Source organism: Coregonus clupeaformis, chromosome 9 (genome assembly GCF_020615455.1).
Source record: "Coregonus clupeaformis isolate EN_2021a chromosome 9, ASM2061545v1, whole genome shotgun sequence".
Lineage (NCBI taxonomy): Eukaryota > Metazoa > Chordata > Actinopteri > Salmoniformes > Salmonidae > Coregonus > Coregonus clupeaformis.
In genome coordinates this window covers 54211971-54236113 of record NC_059200.1, presented here as the reverse complement: position 1 = coordinate 54236113, position 24143 = coordinate 54211971, and the positions used below count along the sequence as shown (strand labels likewise).

General features: G+C 44.6%; 1 protein-coding gene and 1 pseudogene across 1 annotated transcript in view; both read right to left on the bottom strand.

The window, feature by feature from the left end:
• LOC121574254 (myotubularin-related protein 4) overlaps positions 1–23475 on the bottom strand; it is an 89199-nt gene extending 65724 nt beyond the window's left edge. The window contains exon 1 of the mRNA XM_041886879.1: positions 23339–23475. Within this exon, the coding sequence (XP_041742813.1) occupies positions 23339–23383 (45 nt within the window). The 5' untranslated portion in view covers positions 23384–23475. The remainder of the gene's footprint in view (positions 1–23338) is intronic.
• Positions 376–9946, bottom strand: LOC121574488 (annotated as a pseudogene).
• Positions 23476–24143: the final 668 nt, after the last annotated feature.

Below are 24143 nucleotides of genomic sequence, written 5' to 3'. Positions count from 1 at the left end.
CGCAACAGATCAGAACATTTAGCTGGCCGGCTACGACAGAGCCTGGATTTGAACCAGGATCTCTAGTGGCACAGCTAGCACTGCGATGCAGTGCCTTAGACCACTGCGCCACTCGGGAGGTAGTAGGCGTACACAAAATGTACTACAATTGTGTTGCAGTTTGCGAAATACAGTCAAGTAAATCACAATTGTTCCAAGTGTTGTTCAAGCTGATCCGATAGTTTCCAGGAATAAAATACAAAATATATTAAAATATACAATTGAAAGCACAGTTCACCTGGAGCGGCGCTCAGAAAAATAGCAGAAACTGGCAACTATCAGTGCCAATGCGATTGTAAGCTCATTCAACTTTGATTTATTAAGAACCATACTGTTCTCTGGTCCATTTATATTGTGCAATTTGTCACTTTACCAACCGTTCTCCGCAAACCACAAAAATATAAGGGGAAATAAATCATAATGGTGCCGTTCTCTCCCTCACTCCTTGCTCCCTTGCTTCTCAGTCTTCTCTTGAGCTTTTTGTTTCTGCCTGCCAAGCTGCCTGAAGTGCAGCCTCTTGGGATTCAGTCCATAGGCCCTCAGTCTCTGCCCGCTGAACTCTCGCCCACCCATTTTCACCCTGAAGGGCCCCTTCCCCGACACGGCTTCCTGGGTGCCTGTGTTTCTTCTTGGGCAATTTTGGCCTTTCAGTTCTTGTGTTGGCAGTCTCCTGAGTGGTAGTAACTGTTTCCTCCTCCAGTTTCATCTTCTTGGATTTTGGTACCAGGAACTCCTCTTCCTCTGCCTGGTCTCCTGCCTCTCTCAGTGCCCGGACTACCGTCCCCTCAGCAGAGTCCAATGCAGAGCTTTCCTGACTGGGTCCAGCCTCATCATCCTCCAGATCCTTGTCATCCTTCTCTGCATTCTTCATCCTGTCTCTTCTCTTCTTACCCACCTTGGTCTTGCCCTCTGCTTGTTCTTTGTCCTCATCAGCATAGAAAGAGTTCAAGACTTCTTTCTTTTTGTTCACATTTCGTGATTTGATTTTGTAGTTCTGCAAGTCACTCATCTCCTCCTTGTCAGACCTAAACATGCGAGGCCCAGCGGTTCAGCTCTTTCTCATCTGCTCCCAGGATCTCGTCAGTGGACAGGCCAAAGTCATTGGCCAGGACTTGCCTGTAGCGAAACCTGCAGGGGATGTCGTCTATGATGTCCTCATAGTCCAGCTTATAGTACTCGTCCAGGTACTGCTCAAAGGACTTCCCCTGGGGGTCAAACACAGGCTTGTTTTGGGTGATGACCTCAGCAAAATGAGACTTCTTTCTCTTCTTTCCCATCAGCGGGGCATCCTCCTTCTACATCTTCCTCTTCTCCTTTTTCTTCTGCTTCTTGGAGGTGCTTGGCTGACTGGGATCATAGTCCGCATCCATAATAAAATCTGGATCTTCACAGTTTGGCTTGTCATACTCTTCTCCTTCATGCTCCTCCTCACCACCATATTCCTCATCTCCACCCTCTCCTGTCCATGTGTCCCAGTTCCAGTGTTCACCCTCTAGCTCTTCAACTTCAAACTGGGGCTTCTCCCCCTCTTCCTCTCCATAATATTCATCAACAAATAATTTCTGCATGAGCTGGTCATGCTGCTGGGGGTCAAAGTCTCCCTCCAGGTCCACTTTACTGAAGGCCAGCTGCTCATTGCCTGTCAGCTCCTGCAGCCGCCGCAGCTTCTCCATAATCTCATTACGCTTCAGGTTCTTCAGATGCTTCAGCTGCCTCCCTTTTTAGCTTCCTGCGCTCGTCTTTGGAGCGGACAGAGGTGGCAATGGTACGGGGGTAAGTCTTGATCTTCTGGGCATCAGGCTCCTCAAAGCGGAAGTTGTAGTGTCTTTCAAAGTCCTCCTGGCGCTCCAAGAATGACTCCCCATCCTCTGAGTCCTCCACGTCATCATTCACCACCTCGTCATAGCTGGGGATCCTGTCCTCGTCACCTTTCTCCATGTAGCCCTTATTCAGGACAAAGTCCCTAAGGAAACACTCCTTCTCATCCAGCTCTGGGTCATTCCAATAGTCCCTCAGGTATTTCATGTCCTGCACCTCTTCTGGGCCCTCCAGCTCTGCCTGGCCTTTCAGCCAGTCCACATAATCCTCTTCCTCTTTATCCTTCTCTTCCTGTGTTTTGGTTCCTGTGTTTTGGTCCTCCTTGTTAAAAGTTAATCGTAATATTTGGTACAAAAATCGCAATTAGACTTTGTTGCCCATATCGTGCATCCCTACCGGCAAGTATAAGAATATTTGCAAGGGCATATTATTTTATTATAAATCAGATTATATCACATGGAGATGTGGGAAGCTAAAAGGCAAGCTAGCTTGCAGGCTATGTTTAACCAACTAGCTAGCAAGGAAGGACAAGAGAGCGTGACTGTTCTTTTGCTCTTGTGTCACCCCTTGTGAATGATGCATTTATCCTACTACCAGTCATTTATTATGTATAAACCCACCTCAACCACTCCAGTACCCCTACAGATTGAATATGGTACTGGCACTGACCTGTATATACTTGCATTCTCGTGTTCTTTAACTGTCATCATAGTTCTTGTGTGGTTTTTATTCATACTTTTATGTTCTATTATTATCTATATTATTATTCACTGCATTGTTGGGAACGAGCTCTCAATGTAAGAATTTCACTGTACTGTTTTACACCGGTTGTATCCTATGCACGTGGTGAATAAACTTTGGAACTTGAAATTATTTGGGAGTCTGGACCGGCGAGGTATCATGTTACAAAAGGTGTGTGTTGCTCCAAAAAAATCAGACTCCACCCAAGCACATGTAGATCTACGCACGTGAAGCTTGTAGACACCTTTAGAATCGAATAGTACTTCATTGTTGTCCTCACACTGTCAGGTGTCTTTCTGACACTTTCAGTTGTCTGTCTTACGCTTCTTTCAGTTATCCAAATCAAGGATGGTGTGGCGTGTTAGGTTAATGTGATTAGCTGCTACATTAGAGACTGTCTACTGGCTAATTCAACACCATCAATCCTAATTTGAAACAGAGTTGACAATATTAAAGAGGCTATACAGAACTTTAAAAAGGTCCATTATGTAGCTGTGTGCACAACCCAACAGATTTCAGATAGAAATGCGAGTTTACAGATCTGTCATTCTCATTGAAAGCAAGTCTGATAAGTGGTAGATCCGTTCTGTGTGTGATATGTCTATGCTTCCCCTCCATAAAAAGGGGTCAGCATCAATATAGAAATCATCCGAGATGAACAGCGTCACTGAAACAGATGGCTTGACCCGGAATGCTATCACTCACGCTCTCAATTCCATTAATTCCATAGGCAGAACCATAATCATCACTTACAGGGAATTCCGTCCATTCCTTCTTGCCAAAGGCTCCATTAACCACAATGCTAACGTTGTGTTTCCATGTCCAACTGGCAGGCATCCAGGTGTGAAGGTTCGTTTCTAGCACATGAATCTCAAACAAAAGGAAATTAAAAGTGAAAAGTGCAGAAGACAGTCGATATTTCAATTGCCCTTGGAGAACAAAAAGCAGCAAAGCTCACCAACATCTTGCTCTCACAACTTCCTCAATACATCCATCAGACTGGACATTTGAACCTCAAAAGTGCCCTTTTTTATCAAGGAAAGTCTAGCCCCCTAGTCTAGTCCCTTAAGCATCTCTCTGCCACCGAGGATTTCAACATGAGGCCAATGGTGACTTTCAAAGAGTTAGAGTTTAATGGCTGTGATAGGAGAAAACAGGATGGACCAACAACATTGTAGTTACTCCACAATACTAACCTAATTGACAGAGTGAAACGTAAGCCTGTACAGAATATAAATATTCCAAAACATGCATCCTGTTTGCAACATGGCAATAAAGTAATACTGCAAAAAAATGTGGCAAAACAATTCACTTTTTGTCCTGAATACAAAGTGTTGTATTGGATTTGCCCCAAACATAACACATTACTGAGTACCACTCTCCATACTTTCAAGCATAGTGGTGGCTGCATCATGTTATGGGTATGCTTGTTAAGGACAGGGGAGTATTTCAGGATAAAAAAGAAATGAATGTAGCTAAGCACAGGCAAAATCCTAGAGGAAAACCTGGTTCAGTCTGCTTTCCACTAGACACTGGGAGATGAATTCACCTTTCAGCAGGCCAATAACCTAATACATCTGGCCAAATCTACACTTGAGTTGCTTACCAAGACGACAGTGAATGTTCCTCAGTGGCCAAGTAACAGTTTTGACTTAAATCTGCTTGAAAATCTTTGGCAAGACCTGAAAGGGGTTGTCTAGCTATGATCAACAACCAATTAGACAGAGCCTGAAGAAGTTTGAAAATAATAAATGGGCAAATGTTGCACAATCCAGGTGTGGAAAGCTCTTAGAGACTTACCCAGAAAGACTCACAGCTGTAATCGCTGCCAAAGGTGCTTCTACAAAGTTTTGACTCACGGGTGCGAATACTTATATAAAATTAGATATTTCTGAATTTCATTTTCAATAGATTTGCAAAAATGTCTAAAAACATGTTTTCACTTTGTCATTATGGGGTATTGTGTGTAGAAGTGTGAGAGAAAAAAACAATTTTATACATTTTGAATTCAGGCTGTAACAACAAAACGTGGAATAAGTCAAGGGGTATGAATACTTTCTGAAAGCACTGTATAGCTAGCTGGTGAACAAGCAGGGGGAGGCGGAAGTACATGGGCAAAGGGAAAGTCAGTGAGGGTAAACCGATATAGCGAGGGAAACCCAAAGTAGGTGCAGAGGCAATAATCCAGAAGCGGCAGAGGGCACCGGGGACGAGGGGAACAGTCAACAAGCCAGCGATTGGAGGAAGGCTCCAGGCAGGTGGACATGATCACACAACAGCACAGTTCAGACTAAGAGATGTCAGTCAGCTAGCACACTAGCACAAAGCCCAGTTTAGTAAAGTTACCAAACTCTGGCAGCCTACTTCTATACACTGAGTGTACAAAACATTAAATGGATACTCCGGAATTTTGGCAATGAGGCCCTTTATCTACTTCCCCAGAGTCAGATGAACTCGTGGATACCATTTTTGTGTGTCTGTGTGCGGTGTGAAAGAAGTTGCTAACTAGCACTAGCGCAATAGCTAACTAGCATTAGCAGATACCCAGTGACTTCCAGTCAGTGTTGCTAACTAGCGTTAGCGCAAAGACTGGCAGTCTATGGGTATTAGCAGATATCCATAGACGTCCAGTCATTGTGCTAACACTAGTTAGCATTGGTTAGCGAAACTGCCTCTGACTTCCTTCATACTGGACACAGACACATAAAAATGGTATCCACAATTTCATCTGACTCCGGGGAAATAGATAAGTAGATACTTATTTGCCAAAATCCTGAAGTATGCCTTTAAGAACACCTTCCTAATATAAAATTTTACAAATTTCAAAAAACATGTTCTCACTTTGTTATGAGGTATGAGGTATTGTGTGTAGTAGATGTGTGAGAGAAAAAATCAGTTTAATCCATTTTGAATTCAGGCTGTAACACAACCAAATGTGGAATAAGTCAAGGGGTATGAATATTTTCTGAAGGCACACACATACACACAGCATTCGGAAAGTATTCAGACCCCTTCACATTTTCCACTTTGTTAAGTTACAGCCTTATTCTAAAATTGATTAAATAGCTTTCAATCTACACACAATACCCCATAATGAAAAAACAAAAACAGTTTTTATATTTGATATTCTTCAAATAGCCACCCTTTGCCTTGATGACAGCTTTGCACACTCTATGATGAAACTGGCTCTCTTGAAGACCGCCACAGGAAAGGAAGACCCAGAGTTACCTCTGCTGCAGAGGATGTTCATTAGAGTTAACTGCACCTCAGATTGTAGCCCAAATAAATGCTTCACAGAGTTCAAGTGACAGACACATCTCAACATCAACTGTTCAGAGGAGACTGCGTGAATCAGGCTTTCATGGTTGAATTGCTGCAAAGAAACCACTACTAAAGGACACCAATAATAAGAGGAGACTTGCTTCGGCCAAGAAACACGAGCAATGAACATTAGACTGGTGGAAATGTGTCCTTTGGTCTTGTGTCCAAATTTGAGATTTTTGGTTCCAACCGCTGTGTCTTTGTGAGACCCAGAGTAGGTGAACAGACTATTTCCGCATGTGTGGTTCCCACCGTGAAGTACAGAGGACGAGGTGTGATGGTGTGGGGTACTTTGCTGGTGACACTGTCTGTGATTTATTTATAATTCAAGGCACACTTAAACAGCATGGCTAACACAGCATTCTGCAGCGATACGCCATCCCATCTGGTTTGCTCTTAATGGGACTATCATTTGTTTTTCAACAGGACAATGACCCAAAACACACCTCCAGGCTGTGTATGTTCTATTTGACCAAGGAGAGTGATGGAGTGCTACATCAGATGACCTGGCCTCCACAATCACCTGACCTCAACCCAAATGAGATGGTTTGGGATGAGTTGGGACCACAGAGTGAAGGAAAAGCAGCCAACGAGTGGGAACTCCTTCAAGACTGCTGGAAAAGCATTACTCATGAAGCTGGTTGAGAGAATGCCAAGAGTGTGCAAAACTGTCATCAAGGCAAAGGGTGGCTACTTTGAAGAATCTAAAATCTAAAATATATTATGATTTGTTTAATAATTTTTTGGTTACTACATGATTCCATATGTGTTATTTCATAGATTTGATGTCTTCACTATTATTCTATAATGTAGAAAATAGTAAAAATAAAGAAAAACCCTGGAATGAGTAGGTGTGTCCAAACTTTTGACTGGCACTGTAAGTATTCAGACCCTTTACTCAGTACTTTGTTGAAGCACCTTCGGCAGCGATTACATCCTAGAGTCTCGTTGGGAATGACGCTACAAGCTTGGCACACCTGTATTTGGGGAGTTTCTCACATTCTTCTCTGCATATCCTCTCAAGCTCTGTCAGGTTGGATGGGGAGCGTTGCTAACCAGCTATTTTCAGGTCTCTCCAGAGATGTTCGATCGGGTTCAAGTTCGAGCTCTGGCTATGCCACTCAAGGACATTCAGAGACTTGTCCCGAAGCCACTCCTGCGTTGTCTTGGCTGTGTGCTTAGGGTCATTGTCCTGTTGGAAGGTGAACCTTCGCCCAAATCTGAGGTCCTGAGCGCTCTGGAGCAGGTTGTTTATCAAGGATCTCTCAGTACTTTGCTCCGTTCATCTTTCCCTCGATCCTGACTAGTCTACCAGTCCCTGCCGCTGAAAAACATCCCCACAGCATGATGCTGCCACCACCATGCTTCACCGTAGGGATGGTGCCAGGTTTCCTCCAGATGTGAGAGTTCAATATTGGTTTCATCAGACCAGAGAATCTTGTTTCTCATGGTCTGAGTCCTTTAGGTGCCTTTTGGCAAACTCCAAGCGGGCTGTCATGTGCCTTTTACTGAGGAGTCGCTTCTGTCTGGCCACTCTACCATAAAGGCCTGATTGGTGGAGTGCTGCAGAGATAGTTGTTCTTCTGAAAGGTCATCATGGACCAACATCCCTGTGGAACATTTACGACACCTTGTAAAATCCCAGAGGCATTCAGGCTGTTCTGGAGGCAAAGAGGGGTCCCAACCCGGTACTAGATGGGTGTACCTAATAAACTGTAGTGTATATGCGCATTTAGCTGACACTTTTATCCAAAGCGGCTTGCAGTCATTTTACATGCGGGTGGCCCCGGGAATCGAACACACCTTCCTGGCGTTGCAAGCACCATGCTCTACAAACTGAGCTACAGAGGAAACGTAAAAAAAGTTGACAAAACAAAAAGTAGGACGAAAACAAACAAAGAACAGACGAAGTCTCTAAACAATTAGAGCAGGCAGGGATGATTTTCCCCTTTCGTTTTGAGCCGGAGGCAATTAGGCACCAAGAGCCTGCCAGGTGCTGAAGCGCAGGATGCCCCACATGCCCCTTCTGTTCCTTGTTTACATCACACAGGCGGCTATATGAGACTGCGTTTAATTGAAGTTTTAAGGTACATGCTAACATGGCTAGTGGCTAACGTTAGCCAGCTCGAGCTAGCTAGCAACTCGGTAGCATAGAGTAGGTTCTCTGAATGACGTTTACTTTAGTGCATCGTGGGTAGTTCCAAAGATATCTGAAAATAAGTTACAAATATTTCAAAAACACAAAACATAACTATTTTTGGAGTTATAGGTAACCAGATCGTGACTACAACTAAGTTACTAAGTCTTTGACCACACAGTGTTGTTACTGGTGAGTAAAAATTCCTGCTTCCTACCCTTTAATTAATACTGCACTATAAACCCATTACAGAGCATAACAGAATTTGAGTCCAGTCCAGACACTGCCACTAACAAACCTGGGGGTGAGTCCGAGATGGTACCCTATCCCCTATTGTGCACTAATTTTGACCAGGGCTATCAGGGAATAACATGCCATTTTAGATGCAGCCATGGGTTTTAATTTGATGCTTGGTGTTTTGATGCTAAACGGGCTAACGGAAGAGTCACACTTTCCAACTTAAGAATGCAGAGAGCCAGGAGAGGCAGAGCTTCAAAATACTGTTCCTGGCAGGCCCAGACAGACACCCTGGTTTAAAAGCATTAAATAGGACTGTGAGGACTAGGAGCAGAGACAAAGGAAAGAAAGAGAGCAGAAGCAATAGGAGAGAGGGAGAGCGCTGAGAGGCTGGCAGACAGTGGGTGGATAGTCTGGGCACAGGATAGTCAAAGGCTCAGATTATTCCGAGCAGATTGTGGCACAAGCAACTGCGCTCTCTCAATCATCTTGTCCTCTCCGCATCTCCTCTCCTTCATTTCTCTGCACTGATCTGAAAGAACAGACCAGGTAAAAGCCAACCTAATGATGAGCTTCCATCATATTTTCACCTGTCAAGTCTTCCCATCAGTACAGTGCAGATGAAGAGCAGCTGAACTTCTGATGACCTCAAACAGGTCATAGCAGAGCATCAGAATAGCAAAAAGAGAAGAAAGAAAACACTGGGCTACTTGACGCAGGAGGTAAACAAAAGTCTGCCAATGTATTTCTTATTCGTCTCTCTCCCACCCCATCCTTTAGATGATGTGGTCCACTTCCAGATGAAATGAGAAAGACAGACAGGACAGAAAGAAAGGACAGAAAGAAAGGACAGAAAGGACAGAGAGTGAGAGAGCGCGACGCAGGCAGAGGGAGAGTGAGGCAGGGAGAGAAACGCTCTGCTCTGTCCCTGCAGGCAAAGCCAGGAAGATGGAGTACAGCGCGTGCTGTGCTTCTGCGACCGACAAGCCAACAACGCGTTTTTGCTTCGTCACTGCTGTTCTGAAAGCTCCCCCTTCCCCCCTCTGACGAGCACAGAGTCAGAAAACCGGACCTGGAGAACACGCTGCAGCTTAACGTCACAGCTCTCTTTTTCCATCCACCTCTCCCTTTCCCTTTTTCATCCTCCCCAGTCCCAACACATCAAATCTGGGTTTATTATAACAATTACTTATTTTTTCACCTTAGCTTCCTCAGCTGCGATACTGTACATCTGTTCTTCTGAGGGGTTCTTCAGTGCTCAGCCTCTGACACAGTACAGCTCAAGGCCACTAGAAGTGAATGGGGTTGTCATTGCTGCTCTCTTTAATTAGCTAAAAACAATGGCGTTCTAATCCCTTTGTAAAAAGCTCTGCGAGTCGAGTGACAGACTCCCTTTCCAGGGAACTGGAAAGTACTGTACTGTTAGTATAGATAGAAAGAGGATGTGATAGGCTGCTGAAAGAGAAAAAGAGAGGGAACATGAAGTATATAAAAAAGATGGGCGACCGTGGAGGTATCCAGACACAGAAATACAAAGGAAAGGCAGCATATGAACATGTCTGACTGAGTCTGGTTGCTATGGAAATGAAAATCACCCTTTTTCCGAGAGAAATCCTATTCCTAGTTTCTCACCCATTCTTCCTCGTTACTCATCGTGAGACCGATGCTATTCACCTAATCTGAGTAGGGCTTTGTGCCTGGACTATAATTCTCTGGATAATTTACAGAACCCCTGTATTAGTACTGGGAGTGTTCTGTACTGCATTTCATAGAAAGTGATAGACACCGTATCTGTATCTATATGAGATGGACATCTTCTGGGTTTTGAAGGTTATATTACAATTGACTACAGTACAGGCCGATCCAGCCTGTTCCAGTGCAACCGTAGAGCTCTGCTCACAAGCACAGAGGCAGAAACATCCACTATGCACATGGCCTTCAATGTCCACCACTTCACCCAATACTAAATAACGGACTAGGTCTAGTCACAGGCACATCTGCAACAAGATCACAAGGGTTAAAAAAAGTGACAAAGGTTGACGAGAGAGAGAGAGAGACACAGAGCGAGCAAGCGATGTACTCTGGCGAAAAAATTGTGGAGTAATAGAGGCCGACATGCGCGCACCCTGACAAAACTATGTGGGAGAGTACATTAACCGCATCTACCCCCCATTCTATTGGCGAACTTACAATCACTGGAGAAGAAACAAATTGGAGGAGCTCTGATCGAGACTATCCAATCCACGGGACCTGAAGAACTGTAATATCCTATGTTTCTTGGAGTCATGGCTGAACAAGGACATGGATAATATACATCTAGCTGGTTTTTCTATGCATTGGCAGGACAGAACGGCAGGTAAACTCAAGGGGGGAGGTGTGTGTCTCTTTGTTAACAGGATCTGAGATGGCGCCGACAGAGGGCTGCCTCGCTTCTAGTCCTTAGGAAACTTTGCAGTGTTGTGTTTTTTTATGTATTCTTTCTTACATTGTTAGCCCAGAAAATATTAAGTGTTATTACATACAGCCAGGAAGAACTATTGGATATCAGAGCAGTGTCAACTTACCAGCACCATAACCAGGAATACGACTTTTCCGAAATGGATCCTTTGTTCGCACCACCCAGGACATTTGAACTGATTCCAGAGGCCGACCCAAAACAACGCCGCCGGAGGAGAGGGAACCGGAGCGGTCTTCTAGTCAGACTTAGGAGGCGCGCACACCACCCATTGCTTCCGAGTATATTACTCGCTAATGTCCAGTCACTAGACAACAAAGTGGACGAGATCAGGGCAAGGGTTGCTTTCCAGAGAGACATCAGGGATTGTAACATACTATGTTTCACGGAAACATGGCTCTCTCGGGATATACTGTCACCATCCATAAAGCCATCTGGGTTCTCAGTACATCGCGCCGACAGGAATAAACATCTCTCCGGGAAGAAGAAAGGTTGGGGGGATATGTTTCATGACTAACGACTCATGATGTAATTGTAACAACATACAGGAACTCAAGTCATTTTGTTCACCTGACCTAGAATTCCTCACAATCAAATGCCGACCTTATTATCACCCAAGAGAATTCTCTTTGGTTATTGTTACAGCCGTGTATATCCCCCCTCAAGCTGATACCACGACGGCCCTCAAAGAACTTCACTGGACTTTATGCAAACTGGAAACCATATATCCTGAGGCTGCATTTATTGTAGCTGGGGATTTGAACAAAGCAAATTTGAGAAAATCAATCAATCAATCAATCAATTTTATTTTATATAGCCCTTCTTACATCAGCTAATATCTCGAAGTGCTGTACAGAAACCCAGCCTAAAACCCCAAACAGCTAGTAATGCAGGTGTAGAAGCACGGTGGCTAGGAAAAACTCCCTAGAAAGGCGAAAGCCTAGGAAGAAACCTAGAGAGGAACCAGGCTATGAGGGGTGGCCAGTCCTCTTCTGGCTGTGCCGGGTGGAGATTATAACAGAACCATGCCAAGATGTTCAAAAATGTTCATAAGTGACAAGCATGGTCAAATAATAATCAGGAATAAATCTCAGTTGGCTTTTTCATAGCCGATCATTAAGAGTTGAAAACAGCAGGTCTGGGACAGGTAGGGGTTCCATAACCGCAGGCAGAACAGTTGAAACTGGAATAGCAGCAAGGCCAGGCGGACTGGGGACAGCAAGGAGTCACCACGGCCGGTAGTCCCGACGTATGGTCCTAGGGGCTCAGGTCTCTCAGTTGGCTTTTCAAGCCGATCATTAAAGAGTTGAAAACAGCAGGTCTGGGACAGGTAGGGGGTTTCGTAGCCGCAGGCAGAACAGTTGAAACTGGAATAGCAGCAAGGCCAGGCGGACTGGGGACAGCAAGGTGTCATCATGCCCGGTAGTCCTGACGTATGGTCCTAGGGGCTCAGGTTCTCAGAGAGAAAGAGAGAACGAGAGAATTAGAGAGAGCATACTTAAATTCACACAGGACACTGGATAAGACAGGAGAAGTACTCCAGGTATAACCAACTAACCCCAGCCCCCGACACATAAACTACTGCAGCATAAATACTGGAGGCTGAGACAGGAGCGGTCCGGAGACACTGTGGCCCCATCCGAAGAAACCCCGGACAGGGCCAAACAGGAAGGATATAACCCCACCCACTCCGCCAAAGCACAGCCCCCGCACCACTAGAGGGATATCCCCAACCACCAACTTACAATCCTGAGACAAGGCCGAGTATAGCCCACAGAGGTCTCCACCACAGCACAAACCAAGGGGGGGCGCCAACCCAGACAGGAAGATCACGTCAGTAACTCAACCCACTCAAGTGACGCACCCCTCCCAGGGACGGCATGAAAGAGCACCAGCAAGCCAGTGACTCAGCCCCTGCAACAGGGTTAGAGGCAGAGAACCCCAGTGGAGAGGGGAACCGGCCCGGCAGAGACAGCAAGGGCTGTTCGTTGCTCCAGCCTTTCCGTTCACCTTCACACTCCTGGGCCAGACTACACTCAATCATATGACCTACTGAAGAGATAAGTCTTCAGTAAAGACTTAAAGGTTGAGACCGAGTCTGCGTCTCTCACATGGGTAGGCAGACTGTTCCATAAAAATGGAGATCTATAGGAGAAAGCCCTGCCTCCCGCTGTTTGCTTAGAAATTCTAGGGACAATTAGGAGGCCTGCGTCTTGTGACCGTAGCGTACGTATTGGTATGTACGGCAGGACCAACTCGGAAAGATAGGTAGGAGCAAGCCCATGTAACGCTTTATAGGTTAACAGTAAAACCTTGAAATCAGCCCTTGCCTTAACAGGAAGCCAGTGTAGGGAAGCTAGCACTGGAGTAATATGATCAAATTTCTTGGTTCTAGTCAGGATTCTAGCAGCCGTATTTAGCACTAACTGAAGTTTATTTAGTGCTTTATCCGGGTAGCCGGAAAATAGAGCATTGCAGTAGTCTAACCTAGAAGTAACAAATGCATGGATTAATTTTTCTGCATCATTTTTGGACAGAACATTTCTGATTTTTGCAATGTTACGTAGATGGAAAAAAAGCTGTCCTTGAAACAGTCTTGATATGTTCGCAAAAGAGAGATCAGGGTCAAGAGTAACACCGAGGTCCTTCACAGTTTTATTTGAGACGACTTTACAACCATCTAGATGAATTGTCAGATTTAACAGAAGATCTCTTTGTTTCTTGGGACCTAGAACAAGCATCTCTGTTTTGTCCGAGTTTAAAAGTAAAAAGTTTTCAGCCATCCACTTCCTTATGTCTGAAACACAGGCTTCTAGCGAGGGCAATTTTGGGGCTTCACCATGTTTCATTGAAATGTACAGCTGTGTGTCATCCGCATAGCAGTGAAAGTTAACATTATGTTTTCGAATAACATCCCCAAGAGGTAAAATATATAGTGAAAACAATAGTGGTCCTAAAACGGAACCTTGAGGAACACCGAAATGTACAGTTGATTTGTCGGAGGACAGACCATTCACAGAGACAAACTGATATCTTTCCGACAGGTAGGATCTAAACCAGGCCAGAACTTGTCCGTGTAGACCAATTTGGGTTTCCAGTCTCTCCAAAAGAATGTGGTGATCGATGGTGTCAAAGGCAGCACTAAGGTCTAGTAGCACGAGGACAGATGCAGAGCCTCGGTCTGACGCCCCCAGGTGGTAAAGGTAGGAAACAACATCTCCACTTCGCTGATCCTCAACACTGTTGCACCACAAGGGTGTGTGCTCAGTCCCCTCCTGTACTCCCTGTTCACCCATGACTGCGTAGCCATGCACGCCTCCAACTCAAATCATCAAGTTTGCAGACGACACAACAGTAGTAGGCTTGATTACCAACAATGATGAGACAGCCTACAGGGAGGTGAGGGCTCTCGGAGTGTGGTGTCAGGAAAATAACCTCTCACTCAACGTCAAAAAAACAAAAGGAGATGATCGTGGACTTCAGGAAACAGCAGAGGGAGTACCCCCCTATCCACATCGACGGGACAGCAGTGGAGAAGGTGGAAAGTTATAAGTTCTTCGGCGTACATATCACTGACAAACTGAAATGATCCACCCACACAGACAGTGTGGTGAAGAAGGCGCCACAGCGTCTCTTCAAACCCTCACAAACTTTTACAGATGTACAACTGAGAGCATCCTGTCGGGCTGTATCACCACCTGGTACGGCAACTGCACCGCCCACAACCGCAGGGCTCTCCAGAGGGTGGTGCGGTCTGCACAACGCATCACCGGGGGCAAACTACCTGCCCCCCAGGACACCTACAGCACCCGATGTCACAGGAAGGCCAAAAAGATAATCAAGGACAACTACCACCCGAGCCACTGCCTGCTCACCCCGCTATCATCGAGAAGGCCAGGTCAGTACAGGTGCATCAAAGCTGGGACCAAGAGATTGAAAAACAGCTTCTATCTCAAGGCCATCAGACTGTTAAACAGCCATCACTAGAACAGATACGCTACTGCCTACATACAGACTTGAAAATCACTGGCCACTTCAATAAATGGAACACCAGTCACTTTAATAATGCCACTTTAATAATGTTTCCATATCTTGCATTACCCATCTCATTTGTATATACTGTATTCTATACTATCTTAATAATGTTTACATATCTTGCATTACCCATCTCATATATATATACTGTATTCTATACTATCTATTGCATCTTAGCCTATGCCACTCTGATAACAACATTGCTCATCCATATATTTATATATTCTTATTCCATTCCTTTACTTAGATCTGTGTGTATTAGGTTTTTATAATAATAATAATAATAAATAATATGCCATTTAGCAGACGCTTTTATCCAAAGCGACTTACAGTCATGTGTGCATACATTTTTACGTATGGGTGGTCCCGGGGATCGAACCCACTACCCTGGCGTTACAAGCGCCATGCTCTACCAATTGAGCTACAGAACTGTTAGATATTACTTGCTAGATATTGCTGCACTGTCGGAACTAGAAGCACAAGCATTTCGCTACACTCGCAATAACATCTGCTAACCATGTGTATGTGACCAATACATTTGATTTGATTTATTTTGGTGAGCAACCTCTAATATTAAGGACGTCTTGAGGTTCTGCTCGCCTGAGTTAGAATACCTCATGATAAGCTGTAGACCATACTAAATGTATTTACCAAGACAGTTTTAATGTATATCGTAGCTGTCCATTTACCACCACACATTGATACTGGCATCAAGACCGCACTCAACAAGCTATATATAAGCAAACAAGTAAATACACATCGAGGCGGCGCTCCTAGTGGCCGGGGATTTAATGCAGTGAAACTGAAATCGGTCTTCATTTCTACCAGCATGTCACCTGTGCAACTAGAGGCGAAAAAAACTCTAGTTCACCTTTAGTCCACACACAGAAACGCATACAAAGCTCTCCCTCGCCCTCCATTTGGCAAATCTGACCATAACTATATCCTCATGATTCCTGCTAACTAGTAAAAACTCTAACAGTGACGCGCTCAATACAGAAGTGGTCCAATAAAGCGGATGCTAAGCTACAGGACTGTTTCGCTAATACAGACTGGAATATGTTCCAGGATTCATCCGATGGCATTGAGGAGTTCACCATATCAGTCACCGGCTTCATTAAGAAGTACATTGATGGCGTCGTCCCCACGGTGACAATACGTACAAATCCCAACTAGAAGCAATGGATTACAGGCAACATCCCGACTGAGCTAAAGTCTAGAGCTGGCACTGTCAAGGAGCGGGACACTAATCCGGGCGTTTATAAGAAATCCCGCTACGCCCTCTGACGAACCATCAAACAGGTAAAGCATCAACACAGGACTAAGATCGAATCCTACTACACCGGCTCTGACGCTCGTCGGATGTGGCAGGGCTTGCAAACTGTCACGGATTACAAAGGGAAACCCAGCCACGAGCTGCCCAGCGATACGAGCTTACCAGACGAGCTAAATGCCTTCTATACATGCGTCGAACCAAGCAACACTAAACCATGCAAGAGAGCATCAGCTGTTCAGGACGACTGTGATCACGCTCTCCGTAGCCAATGTGAGTAAGACCTTTAAACAGGTTAAGACTCACAAGGCTGCAGAGCCAGGCGGATTACCAGGACACGTACTCAGAGCATGCGCTGACCAGCTGGCAAGTGTCTTCACTGACATTTTCAACCTCTGCCTAACCCAGTCTGTAATACCTACATGTTTTAAGCAGACCACCATTGTCCCTGTGCCCAAGAACGCCAAGGTAACCTGTCTACTGGTACATCACTGGGGCCGAGCTCCCTGCCATCCAGGACCTCTATACCAAGCGGTGTCAGAGGAAGGCCCTAAAAATTGTTAAAGACTCGAGCCACCCAAGTCATAGACTGTTCTCTCTGCTACCGCACGGCAAGCGGTACCGATGCACCAAGTCTGGAACCAACAGGACCCTGAACAGCTTCTACCCCCAAGCCATAAGACTGCTAAATAGTTAGTTAAATTGTTAACCAAATAGCTACCTGGACTATCTGCATTGACCCTCCTCGCACTAACTTTTTTGGCTCACATACGTTGCTGCTACCGTTTATTATCAGTCTCTTTATTCCTAGTTACGTTTACATATCTACCTCAATTACCTTGTACCCCTGCACATCGACTCGGTACTAGTACCCCGTGTATATAGCCAAGTTATTGTTACTCATTGTGTATCTATGTTTTACTTTTCTATTATTTCTCTATTTTCTTTCTCTTTGCATTTCGTTGTTTACGAAGCATGTGAAGAATACATTTATTTGATTTGATTTGAGAGAGAGAGCGGAAGAGAGAGAGAGATCGAGAGACCGGTGGAGGGGTGAGATTCAGACTGATAGAGATGGCAAGTAAGCGACAAGGAAAGAAAAACCATGGGGATTTGTCACTGCGTCGGCAACTGTAGTCAGACTAGTGGGATGCCAGGTTTAGGGACAGATGGCAGAGCGGCTGAAGAGTATGAAGAATCATACCAACTCTCCTCCTCTCCTCAGTCCAAGGTTGTTCATATTTAATAGACCAGTGTGTTCTAAAATAACTATGGTTTTTGCACCAGACTGAGCTGTAGTTACTTCATAGGTTTTTCTATAATCACAGAAAAAGCTCCTCCCCGGCTTTGAGCAAAGCCTCAGCTCTTTTGCTGATTCATAGACACATACAATGCAATCGGAAAGTATGGATTACATTTGTAAAAATCCTCATCTATCTACACACAATACCCCATAATGACAAAGCGAAAACAGGTTTTTAGAAGTGTTTGCATTGTCATTATGGGTTATTGTGTGTAGATTGATTAGGATTTTTTATTTATTTAATCAATTTTTGTATGAGGCTGTAACGTAACAAAATGTGGAAAAAGGGAAAGGGTCTGAATACTTTCCGAATGCACTGTATATACACACACATACATATATACGTACACACACACACACACACTAGATTACCTAAAGTATGTGGACACCTGCTTGCCGAACAGCTCATTCCAAAATCATGGACATTAATATGGAGTGGGTCCCCCCTTTGCTGCTATAACAGCCTCCACTTTTCTGGGAAGGCTTTCCACTAGATGTTGGGAACATTGCTGCGGGGACTTGCTTCCATTCAGCCACAAGAGCATTAAGTGAGGTTGAGCACTGATGTTGGGCGATTAGGCCTGGCTCGCAGTCGGTGTTCCAATTCATCCCAAAGGTGTTCGATGGGGATGGGCTCTGTGCACGCCAATCAAGTTCTTCCACACCAATCTCGACAAATCATTTCTGTATGGACCTCGCTTTGTGCATGGGGGCATTGTCATGCTGAAAAATGAAAGGGCGTTCCCTGAACTGTTGCCACAAAGTTGGAAGCACAGAATCATCTAGAATGTCATTGTATACTATAGCGTTACGATGTCCCTTAACTGGAACTAAGGGGCCTAGCCCTAACCATGAAAAACAGCCCCGTTGTTGCTCCTAGATGTTTCCATTTCACAATAACAGAACTTACAGTCAACCGGGGCAGCTGTAGCAGGGCAGAAGTTTGACGAACTGACTTGTTGGAAAGGTGGCATTCTATGACGGTGCCACATTGAAAGAACTGAGCTCTTCAGTCAGGCCATTCTACTGCCAATGTTTTTCTATGGAGATTGCATAGCTGTGTGCACAATTTTATACACCTGTCAGCAACGGGTGTGGCTGAAATAGCCAAATCCACTCATTTGAAGGGGTGTCCAAATACTTTTATATATACAGTGGGGAAAAAAAGTATTTAGTCAGCCACCAATTGTGCAAGTTCTCCCACTTAAAAAGATGAGAGAGGCCTGTAATTTTCATCATAGGTACACGTCAACTATGACAGACAAAATGAGGAAAAAAAATCCAGAAAATCACATTGTAGGATTTTTAATGAATTTATTTGCAAATGATGGTGGAAAATAAGTATTTGGTCAATAACAAAAAGTTTCTCAATACTTTGTTATATACCCTTTGTTGGCAATGACACAGGTCAAACGTTTTCTGTAAGTCTTCACAAGGTTTTCACACACTGTTGCTGGTATTTTGGCCCATTCCTCGATGCAGATCTCCTCTAGAGCAGTGATGTTTTGGGGCTGTCGCTGGGCAACACAGACTTTCAACTCCCTCCAAAGATTTTCTATGGGGTTGAGAGCTGGAGACTGGCTAGGCCACTCCAGGACCTTGAAATGCTTCTTACGAAGCCACTCCTTCGTTCCCGAGCGGTGTGTTTGAGATCATTGTCATGCTGAAAGACCCAGCCACGTTTCATCTTCAATGCCCTTGCTGATGGAAGGAGGTTTTCACTCAAAATCTCATGATACATGGCCCCATTCATTCTTTCCTTTACACGGATCAGTCGTCCTGGTCCCTTTGCAGAAAAAACAGCCCCAAAGCATGATGTTTCCACCCCCATGCTCCACAGTAGGTATGGTGTTCTTTGGATGCAACTCAGCATTCTTTGTCCTCCAAACACGACAAGTTGAGTTTTTACCAAAAAGTTCTATTTTGGTTTCATCTGACCATATGACATTCTCCCAATCCTCTTCTGGATAATCCAAATGCACTCTAGCAAACTTCAGAAGGGCCTGGACATGTACTGGCTTAAGCAGGGGGACACGTCTGGCACTGCAGGATTTGAGTCCCTGGCGGCATAGTGTGTTACTGATGGTAGGCTTTGTTACTTTGGTCCCAGCTCTCTGCAGGACATTCACTAGGTCCCCCCGTGTTGTTCTGGGATTTTGCTCACCGTTCTTGTGATCATTTTGACCCCACAGGGTGAGATCTTGCGTGGAGCCCCAGATCGAGGGAGATTATCAGTGGTCTTGTATGTCTTCCCTTTCCTAATAATTGCTCCCACAGTTGATTTCTTCAAACCAAGCTGCTTACCTATTGCAGATTCAGTCTTCCCAGCCTGGTGCAGGTCTACAATTTTGTTTCTGGTGTCCTTTGACAGTTCTTTGGTCTTGGCCATAGTGGAGTTTGGAGTGTGACTGTTTGAGGTTGTGGACAGGTGTCTTTTATACTGATAACAAGTTCAAACAGGTGCCATTAATACAGGTAACGTGTGGGGGACAGAGGAGCCTCTTAAACAAGAAGTTACAGGTCTGTGAGAGCCAGAAATCTTGCTTGTTTGTAGGTGACCAAATACTTATTTTCCACCATAATTTGCAAATAAATTCATTAAAAATCCTACAATGTGATTTTCTGGATTTTTTTTTCTCAATTTGTCTGTCATAGTTGACGTGTACCTATGATGAAAATTACAGGCCTCTCTCATCTTTTTAAGTGGGAGAACTTGCACAATTGGTGGCTGACTAAATACTTTCTTTCCCCACTGTATATACACACTGTATATATAGTGTATATATTAATCACCACCTTGGCCCAGGCCTCACCGGCCTGGGCCAAGGGGCTTCAGCCCCGGTAAGCCCCGGCCCTGCTGATGAGCTTCCCTGATGTTTTCCTTTACTTTCCAAGACTTTTCTGATACATTTCAGTCACTTAGCCTACTGATGCAAAGACACCTATTTTTTATTTTTATTTTTTTTACTTTTCCCATATGCTATTCAAGTAATTTCACATATTTTCTTATTAGTCTTATGAACATAGAAACTGTGCTACAATGGTTAAAAAGGTAATAAGGCCTACATCGTTTCTATAATAATATAGCTAAAACTACTATTGGCTGAACTGAAAAAATAAGTGATTAGATACAAGCTGGAATAATTATCTTGTAATTGTAGGCTACTTGCTGATAGATTATTTTAAATATTATTGTAACAGTAGGCCTACCTACTCAATAACCTAATATGGGGTTACTGACCACAATCCATTTAATTAATACGAAGTAGTGTTGATTATTTGGCATTGGGAAGAGCACAGAGCATGGAGGAAAACATAGGGGTGCTGGAAGTGCTGCAGATTAATTGAAATAAAATGTGCCTAATTATATAATTACCTCTATCTAGGGTTGCAAAGCCACCAGTAGTTCACCAAAGTTAACAGAGTCTTCAGTAATTTTTGTAAATAACAGAAAATCCATGGCAATCTATCGTAACTTTGGTAATTAAAACTTTAATAAATTTACAAAAAAGTATTCATATATAGTATTATATTGTGTCCATATTGTCCATGAGTGTCTAGTAGATACAGTGGGGGGAAAAGTATTTAGTCAGCCACCAATTGTGCAAGTTCTCCCACTTAAAAAGATGAGAGGCCTGTAATTTTCATCATAGGTACACGTCAACTATGACAGACAAAATGAGAAAAAAAAATCCAGAAAATCACATTGTAGGATTTTTTATGAATTTATTTGCAAATTATGGTGGAAAATAAGTATTTGGTCAATAACAAAAGTTTCTCAATACTTTGTTATATACCCTTTGTTGGCAATGACACAGGTCAAACGTTTTCTGTAAGTCTTCACAAGGTTTTCACACACTGTTGCTGGTATTTTGGCCCATTCCTCCATGCAGATCTCCTCTAGAGCAGTGATGTTTTGGGGCTGTCGCTGGGCAACACAGACTTTCAACTCCCTCCAAAGATTTTCTATGGGGTTGAGATCTGGAGGACCTTGAAATGCTTCTTACGAAGCCACTCCTTCATTGCCCGGGCGGTGTGTTTGGGATCATTGTCATGCTGAAAGACCCAGCCACGTTTCATCTTCAATGCCCTTGCTGATGGAAGGAGGTTTTCACTCAAAATCTCACGATACATGGCCCCATTCATTCTTTCCTTTACACGGATCAGTCGTCCTGGTCCCTTTGCAGAAAAACAGCCCCAAAGCATGATGTTTCCACCCCCATGCTTCACAGTAGGTATGGTGTTCTTTGGATGCAACTCAGCAGTCTTTGTCCTCCAAACACGACAAGTTGAGTTTTTACCAAAAAGTTCTATTTTGGTTTCATCTGACCATATGACATTCTCCCAATCCTCTTCTGGATCATCCAAATGCACTCTAGCAAACTTCAGACTGGCCTGGACATGTACTGGCTTAAGCAGGGGGACATGTCTGTCACTGCAGGATTTGAGTCCCTGGCGGCGTAGTGCGTTACTGATGGTAGGCTTTGTTACTTTGGTCCCAGCTCTCTGCAGGTCATTCACTAGGTCCCCCCGTGTGGTTCTGGGATTTTTGCTCACTGTTCTTGTGATCATTTTGACCCCACGGGGTGAGATCTTGCGTGGAGCCCCAGATCGAGGGAGATTATCAGTGGTCTTGTATGTCTTCCATTTCCTAATAATTGCTCCCACAGTTGATTTCTTCAAACCAAGCTGCTTACCTATTGCAGATTCAGTCTTCCCAGCCTGGTGCAGGTCTACAATTTTGTTTCTGGTGTCCTTTGACAGCTCTTTGGTCTTGTCCATAGTGGAGTTTGGAGTGTGACTGTTTGAGGTTGTGGACAGGTGTCTTTTATACTGATAAGTTCAAACAGGTGCCATTAATACAGGTAACGAGTGGAGGACAGAGGAGCCTCTTAAAGAAGAAGTTACAGGTCTGTGAGAGCCAGAAATCTTGCTTGTTTGTAGGTGACCAAATACTTATTTTCCACCATAATTTGCAAATAAATTCATTAAAAATCCTACAATGTGATTTTCTGGATTTATTTTCCTCAATTTGTCTGTCATAGTTGACGTGTACCTATGATGAAAATTACAGGCCTCTCTCATCTTTTTAAGTGGGAGAAGTTGCACAATTGGTGGCTGACTAAATACTTTTTTTCCCCACTGTAGACCATATGATTAAAGAGAAAATTGCATAATGAATGAAAAAAGCATCTAATCAACAATGGCATTATTTTCAATTAACTCTGTAACTCTTCCAACTAGTGACTTTATTCACAACTGCCACCAGTTTGACTCCAAAACATTGACAAATACTGACATAGTAAAATAAATACTTTTTAGAGAAGAAAAACAATATTTGGACCCGCAAATACGTTGATATGCATGCAATGCCCCCATCAGCCCCTGGTCTTCAGGGCTGAGCCCCAAATGTTATGAAACTCTAGTGATGCCCCTGCTGGAGAGGCTAAGTACGCTAAGCTAGCACAGTCACTTCTCTATTGGAGCTCTGGTAAAGGCTGGTAGAAAACAACACAACCCATAATAACAAATGAGAGTGAGGGCAGTGTGTTCTGTCCTTCACAACGCATGTTCCCTCTCTGTCCATAGTCTGGTCTATTTCGGGCAGCATGCCTGTCTCTCCCTCGCTCCCTGCCGCTACCCACCTCAAGTGGCTCCATCCTCGATTAGAACAGAGAAGAGAGAACCGGAACACTGACAGACTCACAGCCACAAATTGACACTCTCATGCATCAAGAGAGGACGTAATTGAGTCTTTTCTTTACAATCGCCATTGGTTACTTAGCAGCTGAGCAGTGCTCATGTGCGCCGACCACGACACCACACCTCCATCTCCCGCTGACTGAAAGGCGCACACACTCACTGCGTAGGAAAGGTAGAAGCATGGCGCGATCAAAACACACACACAATACAGATAGAAACGTGTGCGCACACACACACACAGAAGAGAATTAGAAAAAGGGGCTTAGATCCACTTACAAAGCAGTTGAGCATAGAGCACGAGACCCTTGCTGCCAGACTCATGACGAGAAGAGGAAGCAGGGCTGTGCCTACAGAGAAGCAATAGCAGCAGGACGAAGGGAGCGCCACGGGCCGGCATTAACATCCTCACCCCTCCTACCCCCTCCACACCGATCCGCCTCCCTCTTCCCCCCACACGTGCCCCAGGAGGTGCTCAGGGACAGTGGTGCGACACACCCCCACCCTCAGTCCTCCTCACCCCCCAGTGAGGGGGATGAAAACCGAGAGAAGGAGTGCTGGTGCCAGGAAAGTCCCCCTGTTGCTCAGACCAAGTTGGGAGGAAGTGGATGATAGTCCATAAGAACACACAGAGTCCACTGAAATAGCCCACAAAGAGGAGGATGAAGGACCAGAAAGGGGGAGCAGGTGAACCTACTAGACGTGAGTGGAAGAACGAGGATGCCGTGTGTGTGAGGAGAGACAGAGGAGAGGGAAAGAAACAGAGAGCAGGAATTGCCTGATGCTAAGCTCCTCCCTCGGCATGCCATGCGCATCGCCAGCGCTCACCCAATCACGTGCTCTCTCCATCACATCCTCCCTACCTACCCCTTCCCTGTTCACCCTTCACCGAGATACATCTCCTCGTACGCAGTCAGGCAGCCGCCTCAGCAACGCGTCAGAGCAGCACAGACAGTACCAGAACACTGCATGGCAGAGGGTGCCGGACGTCACGCATCTATCTCATACACAACACCATATGCACTACGCAGGGGTTGAGATGCACACACGCACAAATAAACGATCAGAACATGTCTTCACAAGA